Source organism: Miniopterus natalensis, chromosome 1 (assembly GCF_054644295.1).
Source record: "Miniopterus natalensis isolate mMinNat1 chromosome 1, mMinNat1.hap1, whole genome shotgun sequence".
Classification (NCBI taxonomy): Eukaryota; Metazoa; Chordata; class Mammalia; order Chiroptera; family Miniopteridae; genus Miniopterus; species Miniopterus natalensis.
In genome coordinates, this window is record NC_142081.1 from 115,104,191 (window position 1) to 115,122,383 (window position 18,193).

The 18,193-nt window shown below is 38.3% G+C and overlaps 1 protein-coding gene across 4 annotated transcripts in view; it reads left to right on the top strand.

The window, feature by feature from the left end:
- Positions 1-18,193, top strand: part of NMT2 (N-myristoyltransferase 2) — a 64,004-nt gene that overhangs the window by 35,476 nt on the left and 10,335 nt on the right. For all 4 annotated transcript variants that reach the window (XM_087825082.1, XM_087825100.1, XM_016210055.2 and 1 more), the window contains 4 exons: positions 77-193; positions 1,317-1,487; positions 2,676-2,784; positions 8,567-8,737. In XM_087825082.1, the coding sequence (XP_087681208.1) occupies positions 77-193; positions 1,317-1,487; positions 2,676-2,784; positions 8,567-8,737 (568 nt within the window). The remainder of the gene's footprint in view (positions 1-76; positions 194-1,316; positions 1,488-2,675; positions 2,785-8,566; positions 8,738-18,193) is intronic.

Consider the following 18,193-nt stretch of genomic DNA (forward strand, 5'->3'; position numbering starts at 1 on the left):
GGGCTAGCGCACCTCTGTCTGGCCCTGTATTCTTAGACACTAACTGGCGTGTTTTCCTTGCCTACGTTGACTTCAGGGCTCTGCGTCCCCCGGGCTGGCTTCTTCAGTGGCACTGTGGAGTTAGAGTGTCTTCAAACAAAAAACTGGTAGGGTTCATAAGTGCCATCCCAGCAAACATTCGGATATACGACAGGTACATATTAAAGCTTGCCCATGCCAGTTTTGATGTGTTGCTTTTTCAAGAATTGCAATTAAAAGAGGCTTTTAAAAGTGACTTAATGGAGGCTGTGGATAGAAGGCAGGTAGTGTGTGGGGGCAGGCGTATATGAAACTGTACATTCCGCTCAGTTTTGCTGTGAACTTAATACTGCTCTGAAAAATAAAGTCTCTTAATTTTTTGAAACATTGATCTGTGAACAACAAAAAGGGACAACTCTTTATCTCCCTCTACCTCTCGGTCTCATACATGCACGCACGGATATGTTTTGTGTATTGTGTACATATATGTATGTACATATACGTGTATGTATGTCTATAGCTGAATAAGCAAAGCTCCAAATAGGTATTTCAGAAATGTTTCTGGGGGAAATTACTTTAGAAAGTTTTAGGAGAGATTTTTAAAACTCCGTCTATTTCATAGGATAAGTGTTTGTTGCATTTTTGCTCTGGGTCTTCAGTCTAGAAAGTCAAAGCTGTAAAAGTGAAAGATCTAATGCATAATAGGCCTGTTTACCTTTCAATATAGTGGGTTATTTACTGCTGGAAAATGTTTGTTACCAAGGAATATTGCATGCTGAATGAAATGCCTGCATACCTGCAACCAGAGCAGGGAACTGGCTTTGAAGCTCTAGGTTGATTGTAGCTCAGAACAGCACCAGGTCTGGTCTGGTCGAGGCACTTCTCAGGAGTCCTGGGGACTGCATTATATCCAGAGCAATATCTTGTCAGATTCTGCGTGAGAGTGACCCAGTTATTGCCATAACTGTATACATTACAGGAAAAACACATAGAGAAACTGAGGCACCTCGGGCCCATTTCTAAACAGAAAACTTATTACTAAAGTCTTAAAATTTATTTAGAATAAGGGGTTTGCATCTATCTCCATGGTCTAGAGTTATAATTTTGGTAGGGGTGTATGGGAAATAGTGTATTGATCTGAACTTGTGAAATGTCTAGAGGAAAGATTATTTTTCTTTAATATTATATTTATGGAGGTCTTTCCATTTTTTGTTCTTTGAAATTTTATAGGTGTCTTATTTTTAAAAATGTTTTCATTTTTAAAAATGTTTTCTGATTTTTACCTCTTTGTTTCTTAGTGTGAAGAAGATGGTCGAAATCAACTTCCTTTGTGTTCATAAGAAATTGAGATCAAAACGGGTAGCCCCAGTGTTAATTAGAGAAATAACCAGAAGAGTGAACCTGGAAGGGATTTTCCAGGCCGTTTATACCGCTGGCGTGGTTCTTCCTAAGCCAGTGGCCACATGCAGGTAATGGCGACACCCTTACCTTGCATCTTACCTGAACCTGAGCATTGAATCTCCCTGCTCTGCTGCTAGAAGTGTTATTCTCCTCACGTGTTGCTCAGACGGCTTTTGACTTACCTGTGATCATGTGGTTGGTTGGTAGCAAAGATGGAGACAGAAACAAGAACCCCTGAGCCCAGTCTTCTTCCCAGTTACCATACAGCCACTTGTATGCCAGTGATCTGGAGCTGTATTTCAGTGTCTCTTCCATGTGAAAGACTAGTGGTGTCTCTACTTTGGGGAAACTCAGGGCATCGTGACGTGGAAATACCCAGGTGGTACCATTTTCTTTCCTCCTCTAACATTGTCTTATACCGTGCTCTGCAGCGCTGTTCCAAAAGCTTGGTAAACATCAGTTTAAAAGCCCAGACGTATCTGTTTACTAAGAAGAAGAGGCTTAAGCTCTGTTTTTATGACTCCATCTGCTCTTATCAAGCTTTCAGAGGTTAATCCAGGAAGAAAATTGTATATCAGATTGTGACTTGACTCATGTGTGAAGAATCAGAGTTTCTCTCCCTCCACTATTTTTTTAAAAAAATATGTCTTTATTGCCCAGCTGGCGTGGCCCAACGGTTGAGCATCAACCTATGATCCAGGAGATCAAGGTTCAATTCCCTGTCAGGTCCCATGTCCGGGTTGTGGGTTCAGTCCCTGGTCAGGGTGCATATGGGAGGCAACTGATCAGTGTTTCTCTCTCTCCTTTCCTCTCTCTCTAAAATCAATTTTAAAAAGAAAAGGAAAAAAAATGTTTTCTTTGGTGTTTGTTATATAAATATGAAGGCTCTACTAATTTAGGGGGGATATTTTCAGGGTTTTAAACTCTTTGGTTTGCATTCTGTAGAATCAGTGATGGTTATTAAACACTTGCAAACTGGTAGCTATTAATATGACTTTTACAATTTTAAGATACCCCTATACTGAAAGAGATGAAAGATCACAAACTACAAAGGAACATAACTAGGAATGCAGGACATATTTTAGAGGTAAAAAATGACTGATAAAGTAATTGCATTGGAAGAGGGCCAGCATCCAGCATTGTACCAGACACAACATAAGTATTCATTAGATGTTCTACCACAGCTGAGCTGAGACAGAGTAAAAACTTGGAGAGCTAGAAATCAGTCCGATTTTCAAACCTTTATTGTATTCCAGATACTGGCATCGATCACTAAACCCCAGAAAATTGGTAGAAGTGAAATTTTCTCACTTGAGTAGAAATATGACTTTACAGAGAACAATGAAGCTGTACAGACTTCCAGATGTAAGTAAAAACGATTTGCAGTTTTTCAAGACTGTAACTACTGAAGCTTTTAATGTAGAAAATAATTATTTGCAGGAGTCTTAAAAACTGGCTTACATATCTGAGGATATGAATAGGTAGCTAAAAGGTCTGCATAGAACTCAGGGGCTAGGAAAAGAAAGGGATTTCATTTGGAAATACCAGTTTGTTTGTTTTTTTAAGTCTTTTTAAGTTCTTCAGTTTGTTGTTGGATGAGATTGAAGTCAGGACATGTAAGTTTTGAGATTTTGAGTATTTGTGGCCTGTTAAGTAAGAGGGAAGAGTTTCAGGCTTCTGATGAAATCTTAACTCAGTGGAACTAAGGTATAAGGTTTAGAGGAGAGACCTGGAAGAAGAAATAATGTCTTAATAAATTATTTTTAAGCTAGCAAATTCCCAATATGAAAAATTGCTCTATATTAATAGGGGGAAATATATTTGTTTTTATTTTTAAAAAATTTTTATTTCACCCATTCCTCAACACCCTCCCCTTTGGCAACCATCAGCTTATTTCTATATCTCTGGGTCTGTTTTGTTTTCTTTGTTTTTGTTGTTTTTTTAGATTCCACATATAAGTGAAATCATATAGTAATTGTCTTTCTCTAACTATTTCACTTACCATAATACTCTCTTGGTCCATCCATGTTGTTGCAAATGGCAAGATTTCATTCTTTTTTATTGCTGAGTAATATTCTATTGTAAAAATTTAAATGTGCTTACCAGTCTTGACTTGGATGGTGTATTCATTATATATTGCTGTGTAGCAAATGAGTACAAATGTAGCAACTTAAAACAACACATTTACTGTCTCCCAGGTTCTGTGGGTCAGGAATGAAGGCCCAGCTAGCTGAGGCCTCTGCCTCAGGATCTCTCATGAAGCTGCCATCAAGGTGTCATCCAGGCCTCACCTGGAAACTTGGCAGGGATGGATCCACTTCCAAGCTCCCATGGGCATTGTCAGGCTTGAGTTCCTTGCGGGCGGGTGGATGGAGGGCCTCAGTTCCTTGCTGGCTGTCACCCCAAGTCCCCCTCAGTTCTTTGCTGCACGAGATTCTCCACAGGGCAGCTTACAACATGGCAGCTGCTTCATCAGAGCCTGTGCGGACAGTCCATAGAGAGACTCTCCGAGCAGATGGATGGTAGAACCTTACTCCCAGTTCACAAAAGTGACATCCGGTCACCATTGCCATATTTCACTGGTTAGACACGAGTCATAGAGCCTACCCACGCTTGAGAGGAGTGGACCACAAGGATGTGAACACCAGGAGGCCATCCTAGAATCCATCTGCACAGATGGGATCTTCTGTTTGAAGTTTTGATTTCTTCAGAGTTATTCTATTTTAGGGGTATTTACAAAGTAGTTTAGTCAATTTTTTACCTTGGTTGAGGGCGTCATGTAGAATGTAGCATTGTTCCTCTTGAATATGGTGAGGACCTCACCTGTGGCCGTTTTGGGGACAGCACACTCCAGTTCCTTTTGTCTTTTGGCCAGTTGGGCTTTGCAGCCTGGCAGGAGGATCTGAAGGCATGTTCTTCCCTCTGTCTTAGCTGTTGTTACAGAAGTGGGGACTCAAACTAACGAGCTCACTGCCTCTCTGTGTGGCCAAGGAGGCAGGGGCAACGTAGATCAGAGCAGATGGAAAGAAAAACCGCGGTGACATGAAGGAGGGTGCACTCAACCTGGGGAGGAAGGAACAGGTTTCCTTGTTTTGCCTGTTAGATCCCTTAGTTTCTGCCATTGACTCTAACACACCTCTTGTGGGGGCATCATGACTCAGTCCCACCAGGTGTCTTACTGTGCAGTCATTAGAGCATAGGTTAAAACAGGAAAGGACAATTGTCAAAGTCCAAACAGCTCTCACTAGCATGTTCCAGTCGTAGAGAAGGGAAGAAAGATAAAGAGTAAATAAATGAAAAAAAAGAGAAGAGATAAAAGTACAGATATTGGAAAATTGGAAGTTGCCAACAGCAGTCTCTTGAGTTAGAAGCTGGACAATGTAGCATGCACCAGACCGCCACCTCCTCTCCAGATGGATGCTACCACCAATAGAAGTCACATCATTTAAGAGCAGATTTGTATCATTAAGTCTAAAAGAAGAACCTCATTGAATGCATCTTTTGCTCTGAGTATGTCTTATTTTCTGATTCATTATTACTGTTCCTGCTTATGGTGCTGCTCTGTATCTTTCTTGTGGACTTCTGAATATGAGTTGACATTCATTATGGCCAGCATCATTCTAGACATTGTGCATGTGTAGTCTCATTTATTATTCGTAACAAGCATAGGTAGGCAGGTCACTTTCCCCATTTCGCAGAAGAGGACATTGGAAACACCACTCATTTGCCCAGAGGTTTAAAGTCAGTACAGAACTACCCAGGAGCCTATGCCATTAGTTACTGCTACTGAAAATACTAAGGTTTTTTCAAGAGTAATCAGTTTCTCTACCCTCTAAACATTGGTTTGTTTTTAATTTGGTGTTGAGCATTTCCAAACAAAGTTGGATTTTTTGGGTCAGATCTTTTTTGAATCAGATAAAGAGCAGGAGTCAGATCAATCCCCCAGTGTTTCTGCTGTGTTGCAAGGACACGCTTGTGAAGACGTGCGAAGATGCATGAGATGTTCTAGATTGATTAGCAGTAGATGATTTTTTTTAGTGTTTAGTGTTCTACTGCTCCTTTTTTAAATCACATAAATAACCATAATCATTGCTTACATCTCTACTCTGGAATCTTGACTCTAAAATATTCATGCCACATAGTTTGACATAACAACACTACTGCTGCTTTTTCATCAACTCTGAGCCTTCTTCCCTTATGCCCTTATAAGCAGATGTTACACACACTTCAGTATACATAGAGTCCAATGAGTAATGCACAGTAGTTGGGCCTTGGGAAAGTAATTCCAGTTGAGATATAGAGTTTGCTTATGAAATTTAAGATTTTCTCAGTTACTGGAAAATATTTTTTGCTTTTTATTAAACACTCAGAAAACATTACCACTTCACTCTTGCAGATTATGCCAAAGTTACCATTTTTATCTAAGCTTTATGTTCTTCACATCTCTTCCTGAAGACAACAGCTGTAATTCGAGTGTTTCTATTTTATATTTTAAAATTTATTTCATGCTTCTCTAGAATTTTTTGAAGAGTATGTGTCTTCATAATGTCATAAAGAAGCAAGTTTAGGCCCTGAGATACACAAGCCATTGTTGGTCAGCAAAAGTAAATACGCCCCCCACCGCCCCATTTTCTAGGACCTTATATTTTTTATAGCTGACATAGTCTGTTCTGTTCTGCTTTACAGCTTCTGTGAAAACTCGAAGTGCTTATAAATTGCTAAGTTTATATACTCTCTCCTGTCTCTTTGCCCAGACATACTGCTTCACTGAGCGTTCCTCATCTACATTCTAATACTTAATTTTCTGACCTTCAGAGACTTGAGGTAGCAGCTCTCACAGTGCAACCCAGGGCCTCTCGAATTCCCTGAGACCCTTTCAGGGGGTCCATGAAGCCAAAACTTTTTTATAATAATACTAAAACATAATTTGCATTTTTTACTTTCATTATTTTACAAGTGTACTATGAAGTCTTCCAGAGGCTATATGAAATGTGTGCTTATATATTCTTTTGTTTTAAAACTTCGAATTTAACTTCTAACATGACAAATATGGATGGATATACCACATTAGCAAAGCTCTGTGGGAGTACTCAATAATCTTTCAGAGCATGAAGGGGAGGCTGACAGCTGCTTTCAGGATGTTGATTTTGGCGATTTCGCAGTGTGAATATTGAATGCATGAGAACTGTGCTGCAGAAGAATATTTTGCTTTAGAAAGGAGTTGGCAAGCCTTTTCTTCATTTCTGAATATTTTCTATTAACATATCATATGTCCTTTTGCTTTCATTGATTAATCTATTGCTTGATATTGTTGATTGTTACTGAACCAGTAACAAAAGAAAAACATCTAATATTGAGAAAAAATTCCAAGGTCGTCCTCATAGCAGAAAATAATCTTTTTTAATGACTGCAGTTTGCATCCTATAATGGTTTTGCTCCTGTGACTAGCATTTAGAAATATATATTTGTTACATTTAATAGTATTTGGAAACACATAGGTTCCCTCTTCCCATGAATTGCAGTTTAAAAATGCTACCAATGCTAAAATTGGCTCAGGGGAAACAAAAGAAAAATGTAATTTCACGCCTGGCTTGCATATAAATGCCAGGCCACAGAAGTGTCATCTTTTCATAGCCAACAGTGACTTTTTTCCCATATCTGTAGCCTTCACTTCACCTTATAAATGATTGTGATATAAATATAGGAATTCATTCAAGCACATATCCAGAACTGTTACTGCCCTGCTTGCCTGAAGTGTTAGCCTAGGATGGAAACCAGGACCTGGAGATTTCTGGTCCTTTGGCTTTGAGATTCACAAAAGCTATAAGTACAACTTCTCTATTAAATGTTAAGGACTTAAATTCTCTCAGTTTTTACTATTAAACTATTTTAGCTGCATTACTATGTCTTTATAGATTACGCAAATCACAACTGAGTCGTACATAGTAAATACTCAGTGAAGAATTATTGGGTCTATAAATACAAGAAATGCATCTGCCATCTCCTTCCCCCACTAATCAATAATCAATTGGCATTCTTTGTCACAGAACCTTAGAAACCTGAACACAGCTACTAGCATCAAGCAGAGCCACACGCAGGTGAAAACCTATTTTCCACCTTGGGCTTCTGCCGTACTACCGATCTAATTTTAGAGGCAGCTTTTAATTTTAATATATTTAGAATTAATTAAGTCAGAAAAGGTAAAGTAGCAATACAAGTTATTGCTTAAATGTATCCACTATTTCTTCAAGGAAAAAAAATCAAGTTAACTGCAAAAATGAAACTGCATTTATAACTGTTTAGTGTTTTGTTTGTACAAACTGGCAAATGGAGTGGGTTTTCTGACTTCCAGGCACAAGTGTCCTGGTGTCATGACAGTTCCTAGAGAGCTAAGTGATGTATTGAGCTCTTTTGGGACAGGAAGTTCAACAAATCCAAATGTCCTGACCTTTAGGTTTATTCCTATGACCTAATGGAAAAACTGTGACTCTTTGGAAGAATGGATTCAAATGCCTGTTCTGATCACCATTAATCAAAAGACGGCATGAGATGCCAGGGCCAGTGCTTGGCAGCCAGACATTTATTTGCCTTTAGAAAAATCTTGGCTATTAAAACACTTGCCTTCCCATTCGGATACATATGATTTCATTTTTGCTGCTCATGAGAACAAAATACACCCTTTTCTCAACTCTTTTCAGCTGTGTGTTCAGAAGGTCAGACAAGGCAGTTTTAAAGCACAGTACTCCAGAACACATGTTAAGGTTGCTCTGCCCTGTGGTATAGGGTGTTAAAATTCTTAGCATTGGCATATGCATCAACTTGGAGTGTTCCTTTGATTTTGTCTGGGTCATGGGCAATATTGACCAAAGACCTGGCACACAGAGAGAAGATACAACACATTGTCTACCATATATTCTTACTCAGTGCTTCTCAAAGTTTAGTGTGTATATGAATCACCAGGGAATCTTGCTAAGTTGTAGATTCTGACTTGGTAAGTCAGAGGGCTGGAGTGGCTAAGATTCTGCAGTTCTAACATGCTTCCCTGTGACGCTGATACAGCTGGTGTGCAGACCACACTTTAGTGCAAAGTACTTTTTACCCCTCTGTATTTAAACTTCCCATTTTGTTTTGTTTTTACTCTAACAAGGTGACAAAGACTTCAGGCTTGAGACCAATGGAACCAAAAGATATCAAAGCAGTTCGTGAATTAACCAACAGTTACCTGAAGCAGTTTCATCTCGCCCCGGTGATGGATGAAGAGGAAGTAGCCCACTGGTTCCTCCCCCAGGAGCACATTATTGACACATTTGTAGTGGAGGTAAAGATAAGGTGATACGATATTTTAGAGAAGTATGAAAATACTGTGCCACTGAGTCTGTTTTCCAGAAAGATCATACAGTGCCATCTCTTTCCTCTTCCTCCATGACTTACCGCTTCTATACCAGATTTCTGCTCACCCTGTTAGAACCAGGTTTTCTTCTTTCAGTTTCCACTCCTGGATAAAAACACACTTTTTACTACTTGTGAATGAGAAATCACTATACTTTTCTGTTGCTACCTGTGTTACTAATTGCTTTTCTCGTTTTGCAAAAAAGCCCATTTGGATGACTTCCTTTGAAGTAGATACATTCCAAAGTTTAATATTCCTTTGTTTTTGTACAACTGGAACTGAACTGCCTTTGGTTGAGATTCAGCCACTTAACCCTCCTTGTTCAGAGGAAGGAAGGAAAAGTACCAGTTTAGATTTTCTGATTATTCGTTAGATGAGTTTAACATAGTGATTTTTAAACCATTTTTTCAAAAGCTTAGAATTTGTTGTACAAATGCTGTTTCACTTAGAAGCTCTTTTAGTTGAAGTGAGGTGGGGTTGAGAAGTTGGGATTTAAACTTGTAAGTACCTGGAGGAGAGAAAGGAGCGAGGAGGTCAGTTAGAAGGTACTGTAGAGGTCCATTCACTATTTAGTCATGAGAATTGAGCTGGAAGTGTATTTTCAGCATTGTCAGGCATTGTCTGGATGCAAAATTATGGCCAAATTGGGGCAGTGTTGGTGGGAGCAGACAGAGTGAATTCAGAGTACATTTCTGAAAAATAGTTGAGCAGTCTTTGTTTTTAACTTTGATTTCTAAAACAGTGCTGGAGTGGATATCTCTGTGTACAAATCTTTATACACTTGTGTAAGTTTCTCCAGGGCAGCAGTTCTCAAAAGTTTTTTATATTAGGACTCCTTTGCTCTTTTAAGAATTATTGCCTGGCTGGTGTGGCTCAGCAGTTGAGCATTGACCTATGATCCAGGAGATCAAGGTTAAATTCCCCATCAGGGCAGATGCCTGGGTTGCCGGCGCTGTCCCCAGCAGGGGGCCTGCAGGAGGCAACCGATCAATGACTCTCTCATCATGGATGTTTCTGTCTCTCTCTCTCTCTCACCCTTCCTCTCTCTGAAATCAATAAAGACATATTTTTTTAAAAATTTTAAAAATAAATTATTGAGGACCCCATAGACCTTTTTATTTTTGTGGATTATATCTACAGATATTTACTGTATTCAAAATTAAAACAAATTTTACAATATTTTTTAGGTCAGACAAAGCCCAATACCATATAATCTCACTTATATGCGGAATCTTTTAAAAACAAGAACAGTCCCATAGATACAGATAACAGATTGGTGGCTGTCAGAGGTGGGAAGGGGGATGATTGGAGGATGAAATGGGCTAAAGCAGTTAGAGGTATAAACTTCCAGTTATAAAACAAGTGAATCATGAGGATGTAATGTACAGCATGGTGACTATAGTTAATAATACTGTATTGTATATTTGAAAGTTGCTGAGAGAGATCTTAGAAGTTCTCATTACAAGAAATAAAAACTTGTAAATATGAGATAAAGGATGTTAAGTAGACTTATTGTGATCATTTCACAATATATACATATATCAAATCATATTGTTCACATGAAACTAATATAATGTTATGTCAATTATATCTCAGTTAAAAAAAGAAAAAGAAGAAATAATTGGAAAATATATGTATTTAATAACCATATAACAATTGTAAACCCATTACATTTTACCTAAATGACATATTTTGTATAAAAAACAACTTTTCCAAAGAAACAAAATTAGAGAAAAGAATGATATGTTTTATATTTTTGCAAGTCTCTTAAATGTCTGACTTAATAGAAGACAACTGGGTTCTCACATCTTCTGCATTCAGATTTATTGTGACATTGTTTCAGTTGAAGTATATGGAAAAAATCCTTCACACAGAGTATTGGAGATATGGAAAAGAATGAGTATTTTAATAGTCTTTTCAGATAATTGTGGATATTATGTATCTGAAATCATATTTATGAACTTTTAATACTGTTAGATTAAAATCCATTGGTCTGTCTTGGCTTTTGTTAATAACATAATCCTCACCCAAGGATATTTTTTCCATTGATTTTTTAAGAGTGGAAGGGAGAAGGGGAGAGAGAGACAGACAGACAGACAGACAGACATAGACACATCAATGTGAGAGAAACACATCGACTGGTTGCCTCCCACACACGCCCCAACTGGGGCAGGGAATCCAACCTGCAACCGAGGTGCGTGCCCTTTACCGGGAATTGAACCCATGACCCTTCAGTTCTTGGGCTGAACTCTAACCACTGAGCAACACTAGCCAGGGCTCTATCTTGTTTTTTGAATGATTCTTTTACCAGTGAGTTTGCAACATATTATCAATCATTTGGAAAATATTAGTTCACTGAGTTACATAGATCTTCCAAATATTGATGTTTCATTATATAATATAAGAAAATCACAATCATTGATATTACAAACTTTGTCATCATCAGAAAAGTATAAAATATAGCTCTTGGTTGAGGATGCTGGTTTTTCCAAACTTTAACTTGCACCTGAAAGCTTAAATGTTATCTTAAATGTTATCATTGGCAATGAATCCTGCCAGTTTTTTCCTTGAAGGGATAGGCTCACATCATTGATGTTCAGGATGTGTCAGATACCCAAGTCTGAATGACCAGTTTGCCAGTCCTACTTTAAAGTGGTGTTCCATGAAAAAAGTGGCTAGTTCAGCACACAACTCAGCCACCTGAGGGCTTCTTGAGACAGTCTTTGTGTTTCATCCTGCAGCAGACTGCTTCATACACAGGATTTAAAAAATGAGTTAAGGGTTGAGAGTTAAAATTAATTCTTAATCAAGGGCATACTTACGTGAAACCTGTTTTTAATTGTGATGGTGTGGTGATGATGAATAGAGTGACCACTGGTGTGGTTTGGTGCCACTGCTTTGTTTTGTGCTGAGGCACCAGCAGTTGTACCCACTGTCGCTTCTGCACTCTCAGTGCAGATGCCCACATGGTGGACAAGGCAGATAACTTCTTAGTGCTCTTATGGAAATGGTTTTCACCTCAGACTTATGAAAGGGGCTCAGGTACCACCAGGGGTTCACAGACCACATTTTGGGAGCTGCTTCCCTAGCATATATACTTAGAAGTAGAAATGCTGAGTCTAAGGGTCACAAACATCTTTAACTTTACTAGAGATTTCCAAATATCTCTTAGCAGTGCATGAAAAGTCCTGTTTCCTCACATCCTCACTAACATTTGAGGATATTATCAGATTTTAAATGTAGACCAGTCTAGTGGGTATCAAATGATATCTTGTTTTAATTTATATGTTGAATTTGAACATCTTATAATAAACATTAGCCATTTTTATTTATTTTTTTAACCCTCACCTGAGGATATTTTTTCCATTGCTTTTAAGGGAGGAGCGGGGAAGAGAGAGAGAGAAACATCGATGTGAAAGAGACACATTGATTGGTTGCCTCCCTCGCAAGCCCAGACCGGGATCGAGCCTTCGACTGATGTACGTGCCCTTGCCCAGAATCCAGCGAGAGACTTCTCAGTCCCCAGGCCGATGCTCTAACCACTGGGCAAAACCAGCTAGGGCGCCATTTTTATTTCTTATATGAAATAAGTAATAAACTTTGCCTATTTTTCTTCTGACTGTAATCCTCTCAGTTTGTAAAAGGTTTTCTGTATGTTGAAATTGAATGCTCTGTATTGCGGTCTATTTCTGGGTTCTCTGTTCTGTTCCATTGACCTCTGTGTCTGTTCCTCCACCAGTACCACACTGTGTTGATTATTAAAGCTCTATGATATGTGTTGAAAATGGGTAGAGTGATTTCTCTTACTTTACTCTTCTTTGTTGAGATTGTTTCAGTTAATTTATTTGCTTTGCCTTTCCATATAAATTTTAGAATAAGCTTGTCTTTGTCTACAAAATTACCTAGCTGAGATTTTGATGAGAATTATATTAAATCTATAGGTTACCCTAGCTGGGTTGCTCAGTTGGTTGGAGCATCATCTCATACACCAAACGTGTTGTGGGTTCGATTCCTGGTCAGGGCACATACCTAGCTTGTGGGTTTTTATCCCTGGTGGGGGCATATATGGGAGGCAACCAAATGATATTTCTGTCTCACGTCATTGTTCATTCTCCCTCCCTCCCCTCCCCCCTCCCTCCCTCCCTCCCTCCATCCCTCCCTCCCTCTCTTCTTCCCTTTCTCTCCCTCCCTCTCCCTCCTTCTCTCCCTTCCTCCCACTCTCAATAAACACATTTTCAGGTGAGGATTGAAGAAATAATAATTTTTTTTTTTTAATCTGTAGGTTAATTTGAAGAGAATTGACAAGTCTTATAATCCATGAACATGATATGTCTCCATTTATTTTATCAGCATCTGTAACTTTCAGTATCCAGATCCTGTACATGTTTCTTTTATTGTATTTATTGGGGTGACATTGATTAATAAAATTATATAGGTTTCAGGTGTACAATTCTATAATACATCATCTGCATGTTGTATTGTGTGTTTGCTACCCCAAGTCGAGCCTCCTTCTATCACCATTTATCTCCCCACCCCCTACCCCCCACTCTCTTTTACCTCCCCCACCTCCTTTTTGCTCTGGTAATCACCATACTGTCGTCTGTGTCCATGAGGCGTGTTTTTTTCCCTCCTTAATCCCTTCACCTTTTTCACCCAGTCGCACAACCCCTCTCCGCTCTGACAGCTGTCAGTCTGTTCTTGATCTATGAGTCTGTTTCTGTTTTGCTTGTTAGTTCAGTTTACTAGATTCCACATATGAGTGAGATCATATGGTATTTGTCTTTCTCTGACTGGCTTATTTCGCTTAGCATAATGCTCTCCAGGTCCATCCATGCTGTTGTAAGTGGTAAGAGTTCTTTCTTTTTTATAACCAAGTAGTATTCAATTGTGTAAATGTACCAGTTTTTTCTCCACTCATCTTCTGATGGACCCTTGGGCTGCTTCCAAATTTTAGCTATTGTATATAACACTTCAGTGAACACAAGGGTGCATATAGCCTTTTGAATTAGTGTTTTTGGGTTCTTTGGATGTATTCCCAGAAGTAGAATCACTGTCATAAGGCAGTTCCATTTTAATTTTTTGAAGTAACTCCGTATTGCTTTCCACAGTCGCTGCACCAGTCTGCATTCCCACCAACAGTGCATGAGGGCTCCCTTTTCTCCACACCCTCTCTAACACTTGATGTTTGTTGATTTATTGATGGTAGACATTCTGACAGATGTGAGGTGATACTTTGTTATTATTTTAATTTGCGTTTCTTTGATGATTCGTGACATTGAGCATTTTGTCATATGTGTCTTGGCCATCTGTATGTCCTTTTGGAGAAACATCTATTCAGGTCCTTTGCCCATTTTTTAACAGGATTGTTTGTTCTTTTGGTGTTAAATTTTATAAGTTCCTTATAAATTTGGGGTATTAACCCCCTAATCAGATGTATCATTGGCAAATATGTTCTCCTACTCAGTGGGTTGTCCTAGTTTTGTTGATGGTTTCCTTTGCTGTGCAAAAACTTTTTAGTTTGATGTAGTCCCAATTTATTTTTTCTTTTGTTTCCCTTGTCTAAGGTGATACATCAGAAAAAAATATTGCTGTAAGAAACATCTGAAATTTTACTGCCTTAAGCCTTTAATCAATTTTTAGTTTATTTTTTAATATGGTGTAAGAAGGTGGTCTAGTTTCGTTTTTTTGTGCACATCTGTCCAATTTTCCCGGAAACCAATTTTTAAATAATTTAATATTTTTCAACACCATTTATCCCTTTTATGCCCTCTTTCACCTCCACCCCCCCCACACACACAATTACCACACTGTTGTCCATGTCCATGAATTCTTTTTCATTTTTGCTCAATCCCTCTGCCATCCCCAACCCCCTACCAGAGCTGTCTGCCTGCTTTCTATATATAAGTCTGTCTCTCTTTTGTTTGGTAGTTCGGCTTCCAACACCATTTATTGAATAGACTATCTTTACCCCATTGTATGTTCTTGCCTCCTTTGTCAAATATTAATTGACTGTAAAGGCATAGGTTTATTTCTGGGCTTTCTGTTCTGTTCCAGTGATCTATGTGTCTGTTTTTTATGCCACTACCATGCTGTTTTGACTACTGTGCCTTGTAGTATATTTTGATATCAGGTAGCATGGTTGCTCCAACTTTGTTGTTCTTTCTCGAGATTGCTGCGGCTATTCTGGGTCTTTTGTGGTTCCATATAAATTTTTGGAATATTTTTTCTAGTTCTGTGACATACACCATTGGTATCTTGATAGGAATTGCATTGACTCTAATGATTGCTTTGGGTAGTATGGACATTTTAATGATGTTAATTCTTTCTATCCATCAGTGCGGTATATGCTTCCACTTATTTGTAATTCCATCTTTAATTATTTCAGTGTCTTATAATATTCTGAGTACAGGTCTTTTATATCCTTGGTTAAATGTATTGCTAGGTTTTTGTGTGTTTTTTTAAAGCAATTATGATTGGGATTGTTTTCTTAGTTTCCTTTTCTGATAGTTCATTATTGATGTATAAAAATGCAACTAGTTTCTGGATATTTAATTTGTATCCTGCTAATTTACTGAATTCATTCATCAGTTTTAGTAGTTTTTTTGTTATTTGTTTTGTTAATCCTCACTCAAGGATATTTTTTCCATTGATATTTAGAGAGAGTGAGAGAGAGGGAGGGAGAGAAGGAGAGAGAGAGAGAGGCATCAATGTGAGGGACACGTCGATTGGTTGCCTCCCACACACCCCCCAACCAGGGCCAGGGATCAAACCTGCAACCCAGGTACATGCTCTTGACCGGAAATTGAACCCTGGACCCTTCCATGAGCAGGGTAAGGCTCTAACTACTGAACTATGCCTGCCAGGGCTGTTCTAGTTTTTTGGTGGAATCTGTAGCATTCCCTGTATATAGTATCATGTCATCTGCAAATAATGACAGTTTTACTTCTTCCTGTCCTGTTTGGATGCCTTTTATTTCTTCTTCCTGTCTGATCACTGTGACTAGGACTTCCAGTGCTATGTTGAATAAGAGTGGTAAAAGGGGACATCCCTGTCTTTTTCCTAATCTTAAGGGAAATGCTTTTAGTTTTTGCCCATTGAGTATGATGTTGGCTGTAGGTTTGTCATATGGCCTTTATTATGTTGAGGTATGATCCCTCTATTCCCACTTTGCTGAGAGTTTTTATTATAAATGGGTGCTGGATTTTATCTAATGCTTTTTCTACATCTATTGATATGATGGTGTAATTTTTATCATTCATTTTTATGTGGTGTATCACATTAATTGATTTGTGGATGTTGTATCAACCTTGCATCCCCAGAATAAATCCCACTTGACCATGGTATATGATCTTTTTAATGTACTGCTGGATACAGTTTGCTAATACTACATTGAAGATTTTAGCATCTATGTTCATCTACGTTTTTTCTTTGTAGTATCTTTATCTGGCTTTGTAATTAGGATGATGTTGGTCTCATAAAAGTAGCTTGGGAGTCTTCCCTCTTGAATTTTTTGGAATAGTTTGAGGATAGGTCTTAGTTCTTCTTCGAGTGTTTGGTAAAATTCACCTGTGAAGCCATCCAGTCCAGGACTTTTGTTTGTTCGAAGCTTTTCAATCACAGCTTTAATCTCACTAGTTGTAATAATCTGTCTATTCAGATTCTCTGATTCTTCCTTACTCAATTTTAGAAGATTTTATGTTTTTAGGAATTTATCCACTTCATCCACATTGTCCAGTTTGTGAGCATATAGTTGTTCATAATGTTTCTTACAATCCTCTGTATTTCTGTTGAGTCAGTTGTTAACTTCTCTTTTGTTTCTGATTTTATTTATTTGGGTTCTCTTTTTTTCTTGATTAGTCTGATTAAAGGTTTGTCAATCTTGTGTATCTTTTCAAAGAACCAGCTCTTGGTTTCATTGATCTTTTGTATTTTTTTTTAGTCTCTGTTTTGTTGTTTCTGCTCTGATCTTTATAATTTCCTTCTTTGTACTCACTTTGGGCTTTGTTGTTCTTTTTCAAGTTTCTTTAAGTGTAAAGTTAGATTGTGTGAGTTTTTTCTTGTTTCTTGAGGTAGGCCTATAATGCTATGAATTTCCCTCTGACGACTGTTTTTGCTGTATTCCATAGATTTGGGGTCATTTTGTTCTCATTTTCATTTGTTTCAAGGTATCTTTTGAATTCCTTCTTGATCTCATTGTTAACCCAGTCTTTGTTTGGTAACATGTTGTTTAGTCTCCATGTCTTCGTGTGTTTTTCAGCTTTTTTCTTGTGATTGATTTCTAGTTTCATACCGTTATGGTCAGAGAAGATGCTTGATATGATTTTAATCTTCTTAAATGTATTGAGATTTGTTTTGTGTCCTAACATGTGGTATATCCTAGAAAATGTTCCGTGTGCACGTGAGAAGTATGTGTATTCTGCTGCTTTGGGGCGAAATGCTCTGAAGATATTAATTAAATCCACCTGATCTAGAGTGTCATTTAAGGCTACCATTTCCTTATTGATTTTCTGTCTGGAAGAACCACCCATTCATGTCAACAGGGCGTTAAAATCCCCTATGATGGCTGTATTAGTGTTAAACTCTCTCTTTATGTACATCAAGATTTGCTTTACATATTTAGGCGTTCCTATGTTGGGTGCATAAATGTTTATAAGGGTTATATCCTCTTGTTGGATTGCTCCCTTTATCATTATGTAATGTTCTTCTTTGTCTCTTACTATAGCCATTGTTTTAAAGTCTGTTTTGTCAGATATTATTATTGGTACCCCAGCCTTTTTTTTCCTTTCCATTTGCATGAGATATCTTTTTCCATCCCTTTACTTTTAGTTTGTGTGTATCTTTTGTTCTGAGGTGGGTCTCTTGTAGACAGCATATATATAGATGTTTTCTTATCCATTCAGCTACCCTGTTGTCTTTCGATTGGAGCATTTAAGCCATTTTCATTTATATATTTACTTAATTTTTAAAGGACGTTTATTAAAGCTGGGCACAAACAGGGGAGGGCCTAGGATAGAAGAAACAACAGGAGAAAGACTAGGTAGGGAAATGAGCCTAAGGCTGGGCTGCTTTGGTTCACTAAGAAGTCAGAGAAAAGGGGGCTTTGTGGACAGGTTCAGAAAGATAGCCCAAAGACAAACTGCCACTGCCCATTGCTCCCTGGTTGCAAGCCTTGTGGGGTCCCTTAAAGTTTAGGAGATACATGTCTGTGGGGGAAGAGGAGGGGAAAAGGAAAGATTTGGGCATGCTTCTGGGAGGGAGAATGCACCTAAGCTATTTACGTTTAAAGTGATTATTGAGGCCCTAGCAATTTCCCACAGTGTCAGCCCACAGAGTGAAGGGTCTCTGGTTCGATTCCTGGTCAAGGGCACATACCTTGGTTGCAGG